This window comes from Nicotiana tabacum, chromosome 5, assembly GCF_000715075.1.
Source record: "Nicotiana tabacum cultivar K326 chromosome 5, ASM71507v2, whole genome shotgun sequence".
Lineage (NCBI taxonomy): Eukaryota > Viridiplantae > Streptophyta > Magnoliopsida > Solanales > Solanaceae > Nicotiana > Nicotiana tabacum.
The window spans coordinates 55,362,026-55,383,869 of NC_134084.1; the positions used below are offsets into that span (position 1 = coordinate 55,362,026).

A 21,844-nucleotide genomic window follows, 5' to 3' on the forward strand; every position below is an offset into this window, starting at 1 on the left:
TGGGACTGAGATTTGGTAATCAGTTATCAAATAAGACAACCAAATTACAACCACCAGTATTCACCTGTGCTTGTGGTATGGGTAAAAATTATCTTCTCCAAGCAGCGTGATAAAAAAGTCCCGCGTGGCAATAAAGATCTAAAAATCAAGTGATGGGACCGTTGCCGAGTTCGGAAGGTTCTGAGCTTGTGGTCATCGAAGGGTCAAGTATTTGGAAGGTGAAAGAATGAATTCGACGACTCAACCAACCTTATCCACAAATCGTGGATATCTACGTTATGCCGAAACGAAAGCCATTATCAAGGATCCCTCTTCCCACTACCTAATCTAGTGGTGTGTTGGCTCGAAATTAGGAATGGTAGTTCTCTTCCAACCGCTATAAAAGCCGCCCCAAGGCTCCAAAGAAAGGGCATCGAAAATCAAAAGGAAAACTCTCTCTCAAACATCATCTTGTGCAAGCCTTTTCCTGACTAAGCCTGGTAAGTCAATCATACTCGCGATTGGAGACCGGTCGGAATTTGAAATAAAGAAGAATTTCTCTGTTGCATCATTTTTTAACCTGTTTTGTTATTTCTTGTTTGTCTTTATTCATTATCTGCAACCATTTTGAATCAAACAAATTGTTAATGGACCTTGAAAAATACAAATTTTATTGTTTAATCTCAAAATCAATTTTTGGGACAAATAGTTTAGCACCCACTGTGTGCCCTTGGAAATTAAAAGTTTGATTCACATCCGCTATTATGCCTACGGTCTCTTCTAACTTTACTTTTTATGTGTTTGTTGAAGGAGAACACCATGTGAGGAACCAATGAGCAACTCAATATTTCCGTAATTGGATGAACGATCGAACGATCTGAAGGAACCCGAACTCCGGACGAATAGTCTACCGGATCTACGCCCCCTCACGACCGAAATGAGTTGGCAGCTATATCTAGTAGCGACTATCCTAATATTCGAGGGTTGGAGAAGAAAGTGCACAATTTCATGTCAGAACAGCCGAAGTTGGAGAAGCCTTGAATGTATGGACGAGTAGAGCAACGGTAATGACGCCAACCCCACCTCAGAGAACGGATGGTGCTGATGGAACCCCCAAATCCAAAACGGCTCACACAACAACTCGGGAGCTTCTAGGAGAAGATAGAGTCGGATGCTCAGGTATGGATTTAACTACTAAATGTCAAGATATTATTCTAACCTTGCAGAGGCAACTCAAGGAATAAAACAAAAAGATTGAACAAATTCCGAGAGTGCCATCGATCGTCAAAAGGATCGATGTGAACAAGTATTCACCGCAGTCGTGGAAGCCCAATGCAACTCCCCGGTGCTGATCCCGAAGAAATTCAAAATGCTCGATATTCCGAAATGTGGCAGTACATGGGAATCTCATGATTATCATGGAGTATACAAGTGGAATCAAAGGGAACGACGTTACGATGGAAGAGGTCAGATCGATGCTCATAAAAAGATATGGGGAGATGATTACAAAAGGAGCTCTAACCTGGTATTAACATTTACCCAAATATTCTAATAGTCTTCCTGAACTTGCAGATCCTTTCATCAAAGCCTATTTGGGAGCGCAAAAGGTGGAAAAATAAGTGAAAGATATCTTCTAGATTATACAACGGAGGACAGAGTCACACTAGGACTTCATTGATCGGCTCCAGAGAGAAAATATGTCGCTTCCGGAGGTTGAAAACAATTGGGCGCTATGGCATTCACTAGGAATCTGAACCTGGACAGTTCAGAGACCTTTCGAAAACTAAAGGAAAGCCTATAAGAATTCCTTGCCAAGACATGTACCGATGTATACCATCAATACAATACATAGCTCAGATAGAAGAAGACATCTCAGTACTTCCCTAATTCAGAGTGAGATATACACACAGATGTGATCACCGACTGGGAGGAATTCACAAACAAGATGAACTTAGGCATCAGGATTCCAGAATACGACACGAACCGTGCCCTATATCCATACGACGTGAGATTGGTCAGCGACAAAGGAATACGCGTGATAACAGGATTTTGGCCGAAGAAATGAGCCACCCATGCACCGGCCTGGGAAAGAACCAGAGACGCCCGGAGTTAGTGATTTTCATTATAGGCCAAATCTCGTAGATTATAGCTCCAACATGAACGTGACGGAGTTAGAATCAGCACTCAAGGATATGAGAGACAAAGTAAGATGGTCGAAAGAGATTAAGTCTGATCCGAGCAAGCGAATCTAGGAATTCTAGTGCAAATTCCATAATGATTACGTACACAAGACTTTGGACTATAGACTCCATTGATGCAAAGTCTATCATTTTCTCAAGGAGGGATACTTAATGAAACTCTTCAATAAAAAGGCGAAGTTATCATACATGAAAAATCGGAACAAGAAGTAGCCATGGAAGGTTCTGGCTCCTAATCAGATCGTCACGTTATCTTTGGAGGAGAAGAAAACGGAGTCAGCTTCACGGCTCCTAAAAAGAAGCATATTCGGCCAACACTAACTGGGAGAGCATAACAATCGACAGCGAAAATGTGGACGAATTGACAATGCCACAGAACGACGCCCTGGTAATTACTTTATGAATTTTTTATACTGACGTGAGAGGAGTTTTAATTGACCCAGGAAGTTTAGCCAACATCATCAAGTCCCAGATGGTTGAAGAAATGGAGATCACCGGTCGGATCATTCCGAAAGTACGATTGCTCTTGGAGTTTAACAACTATAGTGAGATGACTCGTGGGGAACTGGCACTGGTGACCAATGCTTAAGGGGGAACCAAGGATACCCCATTCTAGGTTGTGGCAGGAGATATGGCTTATAATGTCATCCTAGGGAGGCCATGGATTCATGAGATAGACCCGGTGCCTTCAACTTTACACCAGGTGATAAAATTCCCGTCCAAATGGGGGATACAACAAATTTGTGGAGAACAAAGGGCATCCCGGGTAGTTAATTCAACTGGCGCCACAAATGACATCTCCAAAAAGGAAACTGCCAAATAACAGCTATAGCGATAAGAGGGAGAGAGTGCAACTAATACCCCTAGAATAGGCCCCCTCTGGACAGAATCGTCGAGCACGAGGAAGATGACGTTTCCTCACTGACGGCGGAGCGACTAGAAGAATTAATTCTCTTTATTTTTTGGCCGGGATTTACTCCTAAGTAGAATCATAAGTTAATTAAATTTATTCAAGATAATTCAGATTGTTTCGCTTGGTCTCCTGTAGATATGAAAGGCATCTGATGGATATCATGGTGCATAAATTAAACGAATATCTAAACTACCAACCCGTGAAGCAAAAAAAAAAGAAACATTGGGCTCGAACGAGCCCAAGCGATGGATGAAGAAGTCACCGAGTTGCTCAACCACGACTTTATCCGCGAGGTAAAATACCCAGAATAGCTAGCAAACATTGTGGTGGTGCCCAAAAGGAATGGAAAATGGAGAGCATGCATCAACTACAAAGACTTGAACAAAGCTTGCCCAAAGAATTGCTTTCCCCTACCATTATTAAGCTTTTTGGATGCATACTTGGGATATAACCAGATCAAAATGGACCCAGAGGACCAAGAAAAAACTTCACTTATTACCAATAAATGAACCTATTGCTACAACATCATGCCATTCAGATTAAAAAATGCCAGAGCAACGTACTAGAGATTAGTCACTTGAATATTTCGGGACTACATCGACAGATATATGGAAATATACATTGATGATATATTAGTAAAATAAGTTTGAGCGATGATCATCTATCACACTTGAAGGAAGCCTTCGAAAAAATACAACATAAAACTCAACCCAGAAACGTGTGCCTTCGGGGTCGGTTCAGGTAAAATCCTTGGCTTTCTAGCTTTGAATAGAGGTGTAGAAGCTAACCCTATGTAGATCAAAGAAATTAAGAATATACCTGAAGTGCTAATGACCTAGAGGGAGGTGATGCGACTGATCGAAAAGATAGCGGCACTCGGGCGATTCATATCCCGCTCCTCTGAGAAGTACCACAAAATATTTGTGGCACTAAAGAAGAACAAGAACTTTGAATGGACTACTAAATTCCAATAGGCCCTGTGAGACTTGAAAAGGTACTAATCCAACCCACTTCTTTTGTTGAAACCCAAATTGGGAGAGCGACTCTTGGTTTACCCGACCATGGCAGAAACTGCTGCAAGTGTTTTGTTTGTCTGAGAAAATGAAGGTACGCAATATCCTATTTATTATATAAGGAGAGCATTAATAGATGCTAAACAAGGTATCCTCATTTAGAAAAACTTGCACTAGCAATCGTAATGGTTGCGCAAAAATTTAAGACCATTCTTTCAATGTCGTCCTATTTCGGTGGTCTCTACTTTCCCAATGTGGAGTATTCTCCATAAGCCAAAACTCTCGAAATGAGTGACCAAATGGGCAATCGAATTAAGCGCATATGTTATCACGTATTTGCTCCGAACAACTATAAAATCTCAAGTCCTAGCGAACATCGTTTTAGCACTAATATACTCTCCGAGGCAGAGAAGAAGGCATTAATAGCTTCTGAGACCAGCTCAAAAACCCTGACCCCGTATACAGTTGGTTCATCTAATATGAAAGGGTCTGGGCTCGGAGTTTACTTATCATGATTAGTGTGACAGTCCAACAGTCGATCAAATGCCCTTCACTGACTTACAACGAAGCCAAGTATGAAGCTATTTTTGCAGGACTCGAGCTAGCTCGGGGACTTGGCGCTGAATGAATAGAACTAAAAAATGACTCATAATTGGTCATCAACCCGTCCACTAAACTTTCACTGAAGCTATATCCTTTGATCTTAACTTTCAAACATGCCAATTCAAAATAGCCACCAGCTCCACATCATAAGTCAAATATCTATCTAACTGAACCATGTTAAAGTCCAAAACATGAGACGGATCACCATAATACTTTCGGAGCATAGAAACATGAAACACCGGGTAAACACTCAACATATTAGGTGACAATGCAAGCTTGTAGGACACCTCTCCAATCCTCTCAAGCACCTCAAAAGAACCAATATACCGAGGGCTCAACTTGCCCTTCTTCTCGAACCGCATCATACCCTTCATGGGTGATACTATGAGCAATGCCTTCTCACCCACCATATATGCAACGCTGCGAACCTTCCGATCCGTGTAGCTCTTCTGTCTAGACTATGTTGTGAGAAGCCGATACTCAATCAACTTGACCCTCTCCAAGGCATCTTGAACCAAATCAGTACCCAACAACCTAGCCTCACATGAACCAATCAACTGGAGAATGAAACTGCCTCCCATATAAGGCCTCATAAGGAGACATATGAATACTCTATTGGTAGCTATTGCTGTAGAAAAACTCAGCAAGCGGTAGAAACTGACCCCAAGAACCCCCGAAATCCATAACACAAGCATGTGGCATATCCTCCAATATCTGAATGGAGTGGGCACACAAGCATGTGGCATATCCTTCGCGACACCCGGATGAACGGAATACGATGAACTGTGGGCCTCCTCAAGAATCAACTCACGTAACCCATACACAGTGGGCACACAATTCCGAGCCTGTATCCACAACACCCCATCATCTCCAATAGAAACCTCCTTGGCATCATCGTGTCGTACTATGTCCTTAAGGACAAGAAAATGGGGGTCGTCATACTGACGCTCTTTGATGCGCTCGAATAAAGAAGCCCGAAAAGCCATGCAAGCTAGAACCTGACTATGCTTTGAAATATCTAACCTCATTGTCATTCCTCGAACCTAGGGGGGAGGGGGCGAGATTGGAACCCGGTGCCTCACTTAACCAAGCGTACCAACTTGAGACGGAGGGACTTTGAACATATAATGTCATACTTTGACCATAGGGCTACATTGCAAGATAATTTGTGAAACAAAATATAAAACTGAATGAAAACTTGTTGTGCTTGAACATCAATATAAAGCTGGGCTGACAAGGCTGTCATAACTACTACAGTTGACAAACCAACAAAAATATACATATAAGGCCTACAAGCCCAACATACTGCACTGACTAACAGGGTATGTCTACAAGCCTCTACTGAAAAATGTACTGTGGTTGGAATAGGGCCTCGACCTACCTATAATATATATACACAATATGTACTCAAAAACCTAGACCCGACAACTCCGATAGACCTGGAGCTTCCCGATCAAGCTGAACACGGACAACACCTACGGAGGAAGTCTACCAGTCTATCTATCCAAACCTGCACGCATAAAATGCAGCATCCCCAAGAAAGGGACGTCAGTACGAAATAATGTACCGAGTATGTAGGGTAATAAAATAACCAAAAGTTGAAGCTGAACTGATAATATAATAACTGAAAGTAACTGGGAGTCAAAGATGATCCGAAGATATACTTACCTGCTAATACTGACTCAACTCTCTCCATATAGTAAGTAAAATAGCTGCCCGACCTTATAAGCCTCGGCACGTGTAACTGCTTGGCAGTAGCAGGCTCGCTCATAGGCGCTCGGCCATACTTGGCTCGATATCTCGTCCATTCTGGGCTCGCTCATAGGCACTCGGCCACAGTAGGCTCAGTATATAACTTACCATCTGAATTAGAGGTTGCCCAATAGGGGCCTGCCCACCGATTATAGCTTGATGGTGGTGAAAATACTGTAATACTATATATATATAGACTCTCTACTCTCTTCGCTGAAAGAAGACAATACTATACTAAATATAAAGTCCCGATAAGGGACAATACTTTTGTAGACATGTAATTTTTGACCCTTCCCAAGATTTTACATATTTTTAGCGTAAATATTTAGTTTAGGTTTAGTATCGCTATTCTAAATAGTTTTGACTCTTTTACTTTATTTGTCACAAAAATAAAAATTACAAAAATAGTTTTTCTTTTATTTAGTTAATTAATATTTTATCTAGTTACTTTTAATTTATCTACCTTACATAAAATTCAAAAAATACAAAAATAGTTCCACTTTGTTTTTAGGAATATTATTTTAATTTTTGTGATGATTTTAATCTAATTCCATTTTGTCTTTTAGTGCGATATTTGAAAATACCAAAAAATGGGTTTGTTTTAACGGTTAGTTTAATTTTCATAGTTATTTACTTAAGTAGGATTAATTAGTAAATGAGGTAGTATTTTTTTAGTCTTGTTCAAGGAAAAAGAATACTATTTGGGCTCAAACAACCCATTTTTAGGCCTAATTTTCGGACCTAGTCCATAAGTCCTAAGCCCAATACCCCTAAAACCCTAGAAAGATACTTAAAAAAAAGATCCCTTCTTCTTATTCCTTAAGACTTAACCCTAGGGACAACAACCGTTTTTCGAGAAGAGAAGCATCATCTTCTTCACAAACAAACCCTAGAGAAACATGTAACCCAGCCACCGGCGAAGACCCCATCTTCAGTCAGCCACCTTCAAACGACCAGGCCAACGGACCCTTCTTCTCCAAACAAAACCCAACAGACCTGACCTAGTCTTGAAGCTTCAGCCGTTTTTTCAACAAGAGACCCCCCTCCCCCTGAACTTCTTCTTCTCCATTAAAACAATAGACCTCACACTACTCCACACAACACCTACCACATTACTTTCTCCAGCAGCACCCTAACTCATGCCCGTCACCCCCCTTTCTTCATCTCCACCCAAACCCACATGAGCAAAAGGCGACAGACCACCCCCAAGAGAGGAGAACGGCCTCCACTACCAAAATCAGTGGCCACACACACACACACAATGATTCTCTCACCGGTCGACCTTTCTCTCTAAGCTACTCCCTCGTATAAATCCTACATCCTCAAGTGTAAAAAAGGGGAATGGAACCCATCGTTCCCCTTTTAGATTAATAGCTTCAATGGAACTATTTTGACCTCCGTGAGTGTCGCTCAAATTCCACCACCGAGTATCTTTGTCGCACACTCAAAATCAGCAACTCTGTTGCGCTTACCATCATGTCATAGCTGGATTTTTTCTATTATTTCTAGTCGGAGGCAAGGAGGTTCCATTCGATTTTGAAAATGGTCTCCAGTTAGTCACCGTTAGAGAATCATTTGGTTTCATTGTTTGTCTTTAATTCGAGTTTTCCGTGGAGTTCCGAGTTCGTCGAAGGTCGTAGTCTGAGGTTTCCGGACAACTTCGCGGTTCAGTTGGATTTGTGTACGAGTTTTTCCGGCGTCGATTTCTGTCTTTTCTCATGTCAAATAGCCAATGCTGTAAAGTTTTGCCGAAGGAACATTTTATTGGGAAAGCTAATTAAAGGTCCACTTCTCTTCTCTTAAACTCTAGATCTTTATTTTATTAATGATTTTCTATTAAATCGTGATTGCGTTTGGGTTAAATGTGACAGTGTTAATTACTATTATATGTGTTGTGTATTAATTTGTTCTTGCTCGGTCTACAAGATTAGTCTATTTTTGAAAATGATAAGTCAATATTTGGAATTACGTACTTTGTGCCTTAAATTCTCGTGACTGGTTCTTAGCTTGAATGGTTTCCTCATGAAATGCTCTCATTTGATTTACTTGAATGATTATTTGTGCCGATTTTTGTCTACCTAGATGCTTAGGTAATTATGGAATTATAGATACAAAGGGCCGTGGGACATACGAAATGAGGTAAATTGGAATTAGAATATTTATTACTTTATCATTTGTCCATCGTTAGGTGTATGCTTAGGCCGTCACCATATGGGTAGGCCAACTTTTTGGCGTGTAAATGAATTATCGTGGCTATGAGTACGGTTCCCGTGGCATGGTCACGATGCGTAAATCTCAATTCGAGGGTGCATTTCATGTGACCCTACCATAATTTTAAATAATAATAATAGAATGAAACATCTTGTGAATCGCGGGTGCATTTCATGTGACACGGTTCGCAAGTGTATGACGATCGTGAATAATTCCATAAACACTAAAAGTGGTTAGAAAGTTAAAAATGCACGTAGGTTTAAAATATGTAATTAATCAAATAATTAGGCCAATTTTAATAGTTGAGTGACCGTGTTAAAAACACGGAACCCAGGAATGCCTAACACCTTCTCCTGGGTTAACAGAATTCCTTACCCGGATTTTTGTGTTCGCAAATCATAAATAAGAGTCAACTTTTCTCGATTCGGGATTTTAAACCGGTGACTTGGGATACCATAAATTATTCCAAGTTGCGACTCTGAATTTGATATAAATAGTCCTAGAGCCATTAGATACAAATGGAGGAGCATCCATCTTCAACCCCAAAAAATCCCAAGCTCCATGAACGACCAAAAAAGACCCTAGTCTTGAACCCAACAACAGTTTCTGATCAAAAGAAGAGACCTGGGATATCATCTTCTTCACAAAAAAAAAGAAGCAGCCATGAGAGAACCTTAGACCCTAATCCAACGCCACTCTCCTCCTCTCTTCACCTCACCGCCGTCAGCCCTCACCACGCCGCATAGCCAAACAATCACCCTTAACCCCTGAACTTCACCCTTCTCGTTCTCACTTCTTCAAACTCGGCAACATAAATGGAAGCTCAATCGTAGTCACAGACGCATACACACAATAGAGGAAACAGACAGAACACCAAAAAACCAAAAAACACATAGACAGTCGCACAACCACACACACACAGAAACGAGAAAGAGTGGAGAACGAGAGGAGGAGGAACACGGCAAAAATTCGAGGTTCTAGGTCGAGTTCCGATTGAAAAATTTTGTTCTTATACCTTGTTGTTCTTTCTCATTGGATTTCGGAATCAAGGGTTGTGTATTTACTGATTCCTTTCCACTTTTATATTGAAGAACTTCTTAACAGAGCTTTTGTTTCCAAGTTTTCTTTGGTTCGAATTATTGTTGTCTACCAAGTGCCTTCGAAGTTCAGATTTCTGTTGATGCTTGTTACCGAATTTCGCGGCTGCTTTTTGTGCTTCATCAGTTGTGTTTTGTTTTTTTCGCATATCAATTGATTGAAACTTCATCTTCAGATTTGGTTATTTATGTCTACTTGAGTTTTTACCAATTAAATTTGCTGGTTTGAGCTATGCCGTTAAGTTTGTGTTGGAATTTTGAATCGGAGTGTGCTTGGGTTTGTCGGCTCGTGGTAGTTCCGGTTCGAGTTCAAAGATTACATTCAGCTTATATCTAATTAAAGTAAAAAAGGTCCTCGCTCTCACTGAGGTTCAACTCTTAAATCCTCTACTCATTTTATTATAGCTGAATGTTAATTGCTTGTTTGGCGATTTGATTCTGTGATTTGTTTGGTTATTATCTCCGGTTTTGAGTTTGTTCGTGTAGTTATCTACTCGCATGCCACTCGAATTGGTTATAGCTGAACATGATTTTATCACAGTATAGAAATTGGGTTGCTATTCATCAACTGAACTACATCAAATTAGATTAAAGGAGCTCGGGTGTGAAAGTTTGTGAAATTGAGATTTTAATTGTCTATCGCTTTGTTACTTTCCTATATTTGTTAGTAGCATGTTTTAGGCCGTTAATATTCATAAACATATATAGTTTGCTTTAGGCGCACAATATAAATCATCATAGCTACGGGTACGGTTCCCGTGACGTAGTTGTAATACATAATTTTCAAATTCGGGTGCACATTTTATGTGACCCGACCAAAACTTCTAATAATATTATTAAATTAAACATGTTGTAGATCATGGGTACGGTCCCGTGATACGATTCGCAATGTGTACCAAACAAACAAATGTACAATAATCGCAACTTGTTCCAGAATAATTCCATAAATAATTAAAAGCAATTGAAAAGGTAAAAATGCACAATAGGTATAAAAATGTAATTAATTAGATATTTAGGCCAAATAATAATAGTTGAGCAACCGTGCTAAAACCACAGAACCCGGGAATGCCTAACACCTTCTCCTGGGTTAATAGAATTCCTTACCCGAATTTCTGTGTTTCGCGAACTGTAAAACATAGTCAAACTTCCTCGATTCGGGATTTTAAACTGGTGACTTGGGACACCATAAATTATCCCAAGTGGTGACTTTGAACTTAAATAAATAATCCCGTTTCGGTTATTGTCACTTTAATTGAAAAAACTCTCTTATACCCCTTTCAGGGTGGAAAAAGGAGGTGTGACAACTTTAACTTATGAGACTAGGATAATGTACACAAGTTCAGGAATATGAACTTCTCTTTATTTCTCGTTATCAAACACATGTAGTTACAGGATCTTGCCAAAATGAAGGAAAGGTTTAGCCTTAATGTATCTTACTCTAATAACCACGTTGACCTCGTTTCTTCGCATCTTAATCTACAATAACGATAATAATACTATCATTAAGTTACAAAATGTACAACTATCGCATTATTTTCTCACCTTATATATACCACAAAATACTACAAAACAGCCAAAAACACCCTAATCTCTTCATATACAAAACGACCACCGTAGTAGTATCAAATATCCCAAAAATATTATGACGGATTACCAGCCCCCACCTTGAATTTATGTGGTATTTCTCCACACCCTTCCTCCTTCAAAACTCCCTAAAATAGTAGAAAAACATGCAATCCAACAACAACACAAAATTTCCCACATAATAGTCCAGTACAAGTTGAATAACTCGAACTCACGGCTTACGATCATCATCCCATGAGTTCTTACAATTATAGAACTCATAGGTTACAAGTACTTTGGTCATAAGTACTTTACCTTATGTATTGATGATCTAACAAACTTACTATCCAGAACCAGATAAGGAACCTGTTACACATTTACAAGACCTTAAGATCATAAGGTTCCAATTTGGGATCCAGCTTGCGTTATGATTCAAATCTTCAGAGTGGAAGGAATAACTGAGGGAACAGGTCCCTACCAGTACCTGAGGAGACTATACAAAGTCAACTTTCCTGTTGGAAAGTTGCTGCCTACACACGTTACAGTGCAGAAACAGTGTTGCAGTCAACTTTCTAGGGAAGACTTTTTACCTACCTTTCTTACATCATTATAAGTGATATCACACATGTATATATGCATTCAAGGGAGGTAAAACAAAATACTTGAACATTTGACAAACTCACTCACGTGACCATTGAGCCAGCAAGTTTCAAGTGCTTCAAGAACAAAGAACAAAGCAACTACGGACCAGTTCCCATATAGAGTTATTATATGTCGTTAGTTGAGTTGTAACTTTGTAATAGTTCTTTAATTGTAATTACTATCTAGCTTGTTTATAAGCATTCTATTGGAACCCATTTGTAAACATCAAACCAGTATGTTTGAGTCTTAGCTAGAGTTAGTCATGTTGTAAAGTCTTTGTAATAGAGTTATAACAAAGTGGCTTGTAATAAGAGTATTACAATTTAGTGAGGGATTAAGAGGTTAATTTCTAGATTGCATAGATTGTAATCTAAAAGTTACTCATTAGTGAAGTTGAAATCCTACAAGGGTAGGTCGTGGTTCTTATTGAGCTGGAAATTTTTCACGTAAAATTCCTCTTGCCATTTAATTACTGTTGTGTGTGTGCGTGTACTGTTGGACCTGATATAGAACCTAGTTCTCTATAGTGTTTGGTGGACCCTTATATTCTATAAAGAACGACTTTCCATACATATCCAGCAGAAAAAATAGATGAAAGAGAGAAGTAAACTTACATTATTTGTTGAATATCTTAGCTCCTATCTTGGTTCTTCAAACCCTAGGTTTTCATCTAACTAGAACTTGAAAAAAAAGAGGAGAAAATCAAGTAGGGGCTATGTTCAATTTTTGGGAGGATTTTTACAGGGGCTCAGAATAGCTGAAGGTGCAGATCTAGAGGATGATGAAATGACCATGTTCATAAAGGATTTCAAGAAGTACCTGATGAGAGGAAAGGGTTCTTCAAGAGGTACAACCTTTAACAAACCAAGGCCTCCTGAGAAGCAGACCAACGAGGGATGCTACAAATGTGGCAAGATTGACCAGATGATCAAGAATTGTCCTCAGTGGGAAATAGAATGGAAGAAGAAAAGGACTGAACAAAGGAACATGAAGAAGGAACAGGTTCAACCCAAAAGGAACAAAGGATCAACAAAGGCTATGGTTGCTGCTTGGGGAGAAACATCAGATGAGGATTCAGAAGATGAAGCTGGAGATCAACAAGCACTTATGGCCATTAGAGAATCAGATGATGAACAAGAGGTAAGTATTATTCATCTAAAAAACAAGATTAAATTTTTGTCTAAAGAAAGGTTATCTGAATTATTGCTAGACTTCATCGATGAGTCTGAGGTAATAAACAATGAGAAGGAACAACTGTCTAGGGAGTGTGTGATCTTAAAAGCCAAGTGCAAAAATCTAGAATCTAGGGCTAGTGAGAGTGATAGTAAAAATGCTGAGTTGAAGAACCAAGTTCTTGAACTTGACACCAGTGTCTTAGAACTTAGGTCTGAAAATTTCAAATTGAAATTAGGAATAGGTAAGAAGAAAGCTGATCACATATATCTCACCTTAGAAGAAAATCTAGGAAATATGAATGATGAGTTGTAGAAGAAAGATGAGCAAATAAGAGTCCTAAAAGAAGATCTAGGCAAGGTGAAGCATGAACTGGATAGAACTTGCAAATGGAATAAGTCCTCTGATGCACTATCCTGGCTACAAGAGCACCACAGTAGCAACAAGAGATGACTTGGCTATGGGGCCCCAGCACCTAAGTGGGATCCCAAAAGAAAATACATCACACTTTCTGAAAACAAAATCTGCACACACTGTGGCAAGACTGGTCATTACAAAAGTGAATGTAATGCACAAGAAAAGGCAAGTCAAAAGAATAAAACCTTTGTTCAAGAGAAAAATAGGCTGCCTGGATGGGCCAAAAGGAATTTAATTCACCCCTTTGCCTATAGAAAGGGACCCAAACTAGTTTAGGTTCCTATGATTAGCCCCTGATTTTGTTTTGCAGGTCCAAGTGAAGGGAAGTAGCCAAACATGGTACATGGATAGTGGCTGCTCAAAGCATATGACTGGAAGCAAGAACTAGTTCCTTTCACTTGAGGATCTAAAAGGAGGTAATGTCTCCTTTGAATATGGGAAGAAAGGTGAGATCATTGGGGTCTGAAAGGTAGGTAAGACATACTCACATTCTATTGAGAATGTCTACTTGATAGATGACTTGAAATATAGCCTAATAAGTGTATCACAACTATGTGACAGAGGTAACTTTGTAGCATTTACCTCTACCAAATGCTTTGTGATTAATCTTACCATTGACAAGATTGTTTTGTAGAGAAAAAAAGTTAACAATATTTACATTGTAGATTTGTCCACTCATTCAGAAAATGAACTCACTTGCTTGAGTGTGTTAGACAATGATCCCCTCCTATGGCACAGAAGACTTGGTCATGCAAGTCTGAATCAACTCAACAAATTAGTCTCCAAGGACCTGGTGATAGGGTTACCTAACATCAAGTTCAAAGAAGACAACGTTTGTGAGGCCTGTGCAAGGGGGAAGCAAGTAAGATCATCTTTTAAAAGCAAGAAATGGTAAGCATAACCAGGATGATGGAATTGGTTCATATGGATCTCTGTGGTCCAATAAGAACATTGAGCAGAGGTGGTAAGAAATATGTGATGGTACTTGTTGATGATTATTCTAGGTTTACTTGGGTATTGTTTTTAACATCTAAGGATGAAACATTTGACATGTTTACTGCCTTTGTTAGAAAAACTCAGAAACAACTAGGTAATCAACTTGCATCAATCAGGTCTGATCATGGAACTGAATTTGAAAATGCTAAGTTTGCTGAATTTTATAATGAACATGGTATAGATCATAATTTCTCTGCCCCTAGGACTCCTCAACAAAATGGAGTAGTTGAAAGAAAGAATAGGATTCTTGAAGATATGGTTAGGACTATGCTTCTTTCTAGTAAACTGCCCCATAGCTTCTGGGCAGAGGCTGTAAATACTGCATCTTACATCATTAATAGATGCATTACTAGACCTCTTGTAGAGAAGACTCCTTATGAGTTACTTAAAGGGAGGAAACCAAATATATCCCATCTTAGGGCATTTGGATGCAAGTGCTTTGTGCATAATAATGGAAAGGACTCTCTAGTAAGTTTGATCCCAGAAGTGACGAGGGAGTATTCTTGGGATATTTTTCACATATCAAAGCTTATAAAGTGTACAACAAAAGAACTTTATATGTAGAAGAAAGATTACATGTAGTTTTTGATGAAACTAACATTCTTTCTGAGAGACAGGAACATGAAGATGAAGCTATTGGGCTGGTAAAAAAATTGAGTGAAGTCGCAGCTCAAGCTAAAGATACACTAAAAGAAGGAACATGTGATGGAACAGGTTCTTCCATCCATGGCAACCTGACCGGGGGAACTGAACAAAGAAGAACTGAAACCAATCCCCTAATGGAACCTATCCATGACCCAGTTCCTCAGCAACAGAACATGGAAGAAACATCAAGCAGAAACTAGTTTGTTGTGAAACCTTACAAGTATCAAAGTTCTCATCCCATTGAGAATATAATTACTGATCCAATATCTGGAGTCAAAACTAGATCACAATTAAAGAATATGTGTGGTTTTGATGCTTTCTTATCTCTTAATGAACCTAAAACTGTTGCTGAGGCATTGCATGATGCAGATTCGGTAAATGCTATGCAAGATGAACTCAATCAGTTTGAGAGAAGTCAAGTTTGGCATCTAGTTCCAAGACCCAAGGATAGATCAGTAATTGGCACTAAATGGGTCTTCAGAAACAAGCTTGATGGAGATGGAACAGTTACAAGGAACAAGGTAAGACTGGTGGTCCAAGGTTATAGCCAAGAGGAGGGCATAAATTATGATGAGACCGTTGCTCCAATTGCAAGACTGGAGGCAATAAGACTCCTCATAGCCTTTGCAACACACATAGAATTCACTCTTTATCAGATGAATGTCAAAAGTACCTTCCTGAATGGCTACCTAAAAGAAGAAGTGTTTGTCAAACAACCTCCAGGGTTTGAGAGCAAGGAGTGTCCGAAACATGTGTACAAATTAGACAAGGCTCTCTATGGACTCAAGAAGGCTCCTAGAGCATGGTATGAATGACTATCCAACTTCCTACTTGAACATGGCTACAAGAGAGGTAAAATTGACAGTACTCTATTCCTGAGGGAAAAAGGTAAGGATCTTCTTGTAGTACAAATATATGTTGATGACATAATTTTTGGGGCAACCACTGACAAATTGAGTAAGGATTTTGCCAAATTAATAGGGAGTGAGTTTGAAATAAGTATGATGGGTGATCTTAAATTTTTCTTAGGCTTACAGATAAAAAAAACCCAAATGGAACCATGATCCATCAATAGAAATATACAAAAGAGTTGATTAAGAAGTTTAAAATGGATGAATCAAAGGAAATAGGCACACCCATTGCAATAGCTACTAAATTAGACATATATGAACCTAGTTCATCTGTTGATCAGAAGTTGTATAGGGGTATGATTGGTTCACTTTGTATCTTACTGCTAGTAGACCTGACATAGTTTTCAGTTTAGGGCTTTGTACTCGTTTTTAGGAAAATCCTAAGGAATTTCACTTGACTGCTGTCAAGAGGATACTGGGATATTTGAAAGGCGCTATAGATCTTTGTCTTTGGTACCCTAAAGGTAGTAATTTTAATCTAGTGGGGTATGCTGATGCTGACTATGCATATTTCCTTGTGGATAGGAAAAACACCTCGGGTATGGCTCATTTTCTTGGTTCATGTCTTGTATCATGGGTCACTAAAAAGCAGAGAATTCAGTGGCCTTATCCACTGCTGAGTCTGAATATGTTACTGTTGCCTCTTGTTGTGCTCAATTGTTGTGGATCAAACAGTAGCTGATAGATTTTGGCATTGAAGTTGGTTGCATTCCTATCTTTTGTGATAACACTAGTGCTATAAGTATGACAAAGAACCTAGTTCATCATAAGAGGACTAAGCACATAGATGTTAGACATCACTTCTTAAGGGACAACTATGAGAAATGATTGATTACCATAGAATTCTGTGCTACTGATAAACAAATTGCTGACATCTTTACTAAAGCACAGAGTAGAGAAAGCTTTTAAAGTAACATGTTAGAATTAGGGATGATTAAGATCACCTAATGGGACCAGCTCAGAATGCACAATGAAACATGTGTTAATATGACTCACTGATCTCTAACAAAATTTTCTCCACTGTGGTAAATTGAGGCATAATCAAGAGAATTTTAAATGAAGAACCTGGTTCATCAGTATTGGTTCATCTGAATGCCAAGGTATATTTTCTATACTCTGCACAATTAGAAATATAAATATTTAAATCATGAGTAGAGTCCTGCAATTGTTCAACTCCTTAGAAAATCCTATCCGTTTGTTTTTTTAACCAATTCCGTCCTTATAAGAATTCTAACCACAAAAATTGCCTAAAATCTAAACCTGCAATTTCAGGTTGATTAGACCTCTAGTTGACTGCTAAAGCTACCGTTATCCATTAAATGAGTCTTTCCCTTTAAATACTCATTATTACTTCTTGCCACCCTCATAATTCAAAACCGTAAAAAAACCTTCTTCACTCTCAATTGCTTTCTTCTCCAAAGGTTTAACTCACCAATTCTCTCAAGAAATCAGCTATAATGACGAACCCACAAGACAACCCTGAAACCCCTCCACAGCCTACTCCCTCAGATTCATCTACCCCTCCTCCACCTAGCACGACTCCCCAACCCAGGTGAAGGAGAGTAAAAATGCTTGCTCGCAAAATGGTGGCATCTGGTGCTCGTTCAAAGAAATTGAATGAGAAATTAAAGGAAAGTCAGGCCCAAGATTTTGATTCTGACTCTGATTCTGATTCGTTCAAATATGCTAGTGAGGGGGAAGGACCTGGGTCTTCTGACTCTGAGAATGCTCAAAAATCCCCTTCTAAGGTAAGTTCCTCTTTGGCTGAAAATTTAGAAAATAGGTTTGTTTTGGTTGGGCCTATTAGTGATGTGGAATTATCTGAGTTAGGAAGGAGTGGAGGTAAAAATAAATTTGGAAAAGAAAAGGAGAGAGAGGGTGAACATGGTGATGTGAGGGGAAAAGGAAAAAGAATGGCTGATTACTCACCCACTACTGAATTTCCTATACCTGCTATTTGTCGGGTTGCACAAGAAACTATTGAAGAAAGTGGCAAGAAGTCAGGGTAAAGCGGTTCAGGGGAAGCTGTTGAGGGGCTAGTTAATCTAAGCTCATAGAGAGATGAACCTAGTTCATCAACTGAAGAGACCCTAGCAGACCTTCTGAAAAAGGTAGGTTCTAGTTATGATCCAAAGAAAAGGAAAACTCCAAAACCAAAAGCTCTCAGTGCTGCTAAGTCTTCCAAGAAATGAAAGGCTTCCTCTCCAACAACTACTGAAACTCCTCTGCCAAAGGGAAGAGCCTCAAGAAGTAGGATGAAACAGAGTGAGAGTGACCTACAGAAGGCTTTGGCTGAAAGTAAGAAGAAGAGGATGGATAAAGGAAAAGGTAAGGTTGTAGAGTCCTCTGAAGCGGTTGAGGTTGAGCAGATGGAACAGGTCCATCAGGAGAACCATACAACAATGAAGGTTTAGACCTTCAAGCCCAAAAAGACCAAGACTTCTTCCAAGAAGTCTTCCTCTGTGACTAAGGCTGCTGAACCCTCACTGGCCAAGAGGACAAGGTCTGTAGCGAAAAGCAAACAAGTTAGAATTTCTGAAGATGAGGAATGAAGTGGTGAAGAAGAAAGTGAACAAGACAAGCTGGCCAAGTTTGGCAAAAGGAAATTTTGAAGGGAAGATTGCTGAAAGATTTGATGGAACTAGGAATGGTTTGTTTGGTTGACACCCTAGCTGCTCAGGGCCGGAAGGACATGGTCCTTCAGATGGATGGGAGATTGGTCAGAAATGAAATCATTGAATTCATGGCGAATGCTGAGGTAAAAGATGGCAAAGTTACAAGCAAATCAAATGAGTTTAAGTGACATTTGATGTGGAGAAGCTGGGAGAGATTCTAGACATCCCTGCTGAGGGATATGATGATTACACCAGACAGAGATGACCAAGTCTGGATTCCCTTCCATATGCCCTTACAATCACTAGGAGATTTTGTCATGTTGCAGAAGTGAATGAGGCCAAGTTTGTGCACAAGAGTGAAATTAAGCCACATCATAAAGTCATTTTTGAGTTTGTCAACAAGTGCCTACTGCCTAGGCAGGAAAGAAGGCATATTGCAAATTATATGGACTTAGTTCTGATGGAGTGCCTTGAAAGTGGAAGGCAAATTAACTAGCCTGCATTTATCATCAAGCTACTGGACAGGGTTATCAATGGCTCCAAGGCTCATGCCACCCCCTATGGCTTTATTCTGATTATGGTTATGGATAGGTGCAATGTGCCTCTAAAGAAATGGGAAATGGCCACAAGCAAGGATTACTTTGGCATTAATACTCTGCTTGCTTGTGACTATTTGGTCAATGCCATTCCAAATGTCCAAGAAGACACCTATCAACAGTAAAGTCAGGGCTCTTGTTCAGGAAAGTGAGGCCAAGAATGCTATGATAGCTAGGCTAAAGGCTCGTTTGGCAGAGGTTGAATCTGAGAGGGATGCTCTCAGCACTGAGCTTACCAAGAAAAAGGAGAAGAATGATGGGATTCTTCACAATATGCTGAATCTTCTCCAAGCCCAAAACTAACCCTCTAGCTCCCCCAAGCCTTAGGAATTCTAGCCTTTATATCCTGAACCTGTCTAGTACCTTCAGTGACCCGGATTAGGGAATTTTCTTTCTTTTTGCTCATAGTTTGAATATTTTTGCTTTCTGGTTGTGAATTGTGATAGCAACATATCTTCTATCAATGATATCTACTATTTTTTACTCTTGTTGAATGTTACTATTTCCTTGATAGTTTAAATATGTTTTCTTGATTACTGATGATTAATCCATGATTGCACTTGCAGTTGCCCCAGTGGCCATGAGTACTTATTAAAATTTGGGACTCACACTTTATTTATGCAACTTTTCAATGATGCCAAAAGGGGAAAGAGACATTGTGCTTTACATATTCTGAATAAGTTATATTTATAACCTAATTAATTTGGTCCTTGATGATAAGTGAATTTTCTAAACTTTGTATTGATGGTTAAGCTGAGTTCTTATAGGGTCTAAGTGAGTAAAAAGCTCAGAGTTTGTCATCATCAAAAAGAGGGAATTTGTTGGCCCAAGTTAATGTGAAATTTTGAAGACTGACAAAAGGAACTCAGACATGGACCAGGTTCATCGGGTGAAGCACAGTCGTGATGAACCTAAACACGTGAGATGCACGTGAATGAGATAAATCTAACTTATTAGAAGTAATATCTCCTGATCTGATCGAAAAGGTTGCATATTGGATAACAGAAAAAGACTCCTTACATGAAGAGAATACAGTTTATGAAGAGGATAGTGTTAGAGTATGAGATCAACTAGAACTCTTCTACCATAGAAGGGTAGCATCTGTATCCCAGTTAATCTCTAATTACTAACCCATTAAATATCAGTGTTGTTATCTTTTACAGGTAATGCCCTTAAGCAGAAGTTAAACGTGAATTGAGAGCAAAATAGCAAGACAATTTTGCAAGCAATTTATGTATGATTCAAGCGTGCAATGCTGAAGCTACTTGAACTAGATAGAAGAACCAGTTTCAAGTGTCTATCTTTTATTCTAGTTCAATTGTAGTAGGTGATTTTACATTGTACCTTTCAGCTTTTATAGAAGCAATTGTACTATGTACTTAGAGTATTCAAATTAGAGTCAACTTGAAGTTGTCGCAGCAGTTGAGGCTGTGTTTCACAATGGGATTAGAGTTAATTCTTAGGTTTACAAAGAGTTTTGTAAATGCTGTTTTGGCTCAGTGATTTTAGTGGAAGTTTGGGAAAATCCTACTGAGTAGTAGGTCGTGGTTTTTCTACCTTTTGAGCCAGGTGTTTTCCACGTAAAAATCTCTGTGTTCTTTATTTTCTTTACTTATTATTCTGCAAATAGTAGGAGTTGGAACACATAGAAGAACCAGGTTCTTCTATAATCAAGTTAAGCGAAAATTGGATGCCACACAAATCACGCCCCTCTTGTGTGGTATTAAAGTATAAAACATCATAGCAGTCTACGCAGTTAAAAAGGGCATATATCTATCTACTACGATGTTATATCGACAAACGGTTTAATTTGTTAGAAAATAGACTTATAGATCTTCAATTTGCTGGGTGGATCATCGATAACTCTAAGTATATTTGGAGAAAATCGCAGTGACATTTGACCCAAATTTCTGTAAAACTTATGAATGTAACTTGTGATGACTTTCATCGACTTTTATTCCACAACTCGCTTGACATAAAAAAATAACACATGACGATCATAAGACTAAAATAAATTATAACATAAACCTATTATCATGTTAAGAACCCTATTCTGTCCCCAAAGGTACGGGTTATAAAATTCCTAACCTTTCAACTTTTGATGAAACATTATTTTCTTCAATTCCTTTAGCTTTTGAACTTTTCAATCCTCTTTGTACTTGTTGTTCATGATCTTCAATATTTGTAACCTCCGAGGTAACATGATTAACTTAATTTATATACTTTCAAAGATGATCTCATTTTTTGTCTTACATTAGTTTTCTTACGACGCAGTTTTACGTATGAAAATGTGGGGTGTAACCCCCCTTAGGAACATTCATCCTCGAATATTTACTCTTAGAGTCTTAGAAAATATTTTCCAGTGTCTCCTCCGTACACTAGACTAAAACCAACCTGCACACAGCCAGAAAACATACCATACATGCCACAAATGGCCATTGTCTATAAATAGTAACACTTGGCCTCACACGACCATCAATCATAAATACTGAATGACAAAAATTAGAGATTACTTTATAA

General features: G+C 39.0%; 1 protein-coding gene across 4 annotated transcripts; it reads left to right on the top strand.

The window, feature by feature from the left end:
- The first annotated feature begins 213 nt into the window (after window positions 1-213).
- Window positions 214-20,880, top strand: LOC107791232 (uncharacterized). 4 transcript variants are annotated; one of them, XM_075253578.1, is made up of 5 exons: window positions 214-479; window positions 790-1,445; window positions 1,552-8,241; window positions 12,716-13,111; window positions 13,872-20,880. In XM_075253578.1, exons 4-5 carry the CDS (start codon window positions 12,758-12,760, stop codon window positions 13,947-13,949), a joined length of 432 nt encoding a protein of 143 aa, XP_075109679.1. In that variant the 5' UTR covers window positions 214-479; window positions 790-1,445; window positions 1,552-8,241; window positions 12,716-12,757; the 3' UTR covers window positions 13,950-20,880. The 4 variants fall into 4 exon arrangements, 2 of the variants coding, with proteins under 2 accessions (XP_075109679.1, XP_075109680.1); XM_075253579.1 differs by having other exon boundaries at window positions 20,488-20,880; XR_001649205.2 differs by lacking the exon at window positions 12,716-13,111 and having other exon boundaries at window positions 20,488-20,880.
- Window positions 20,881-21,844: the final 964 nt, after the last annotated feature.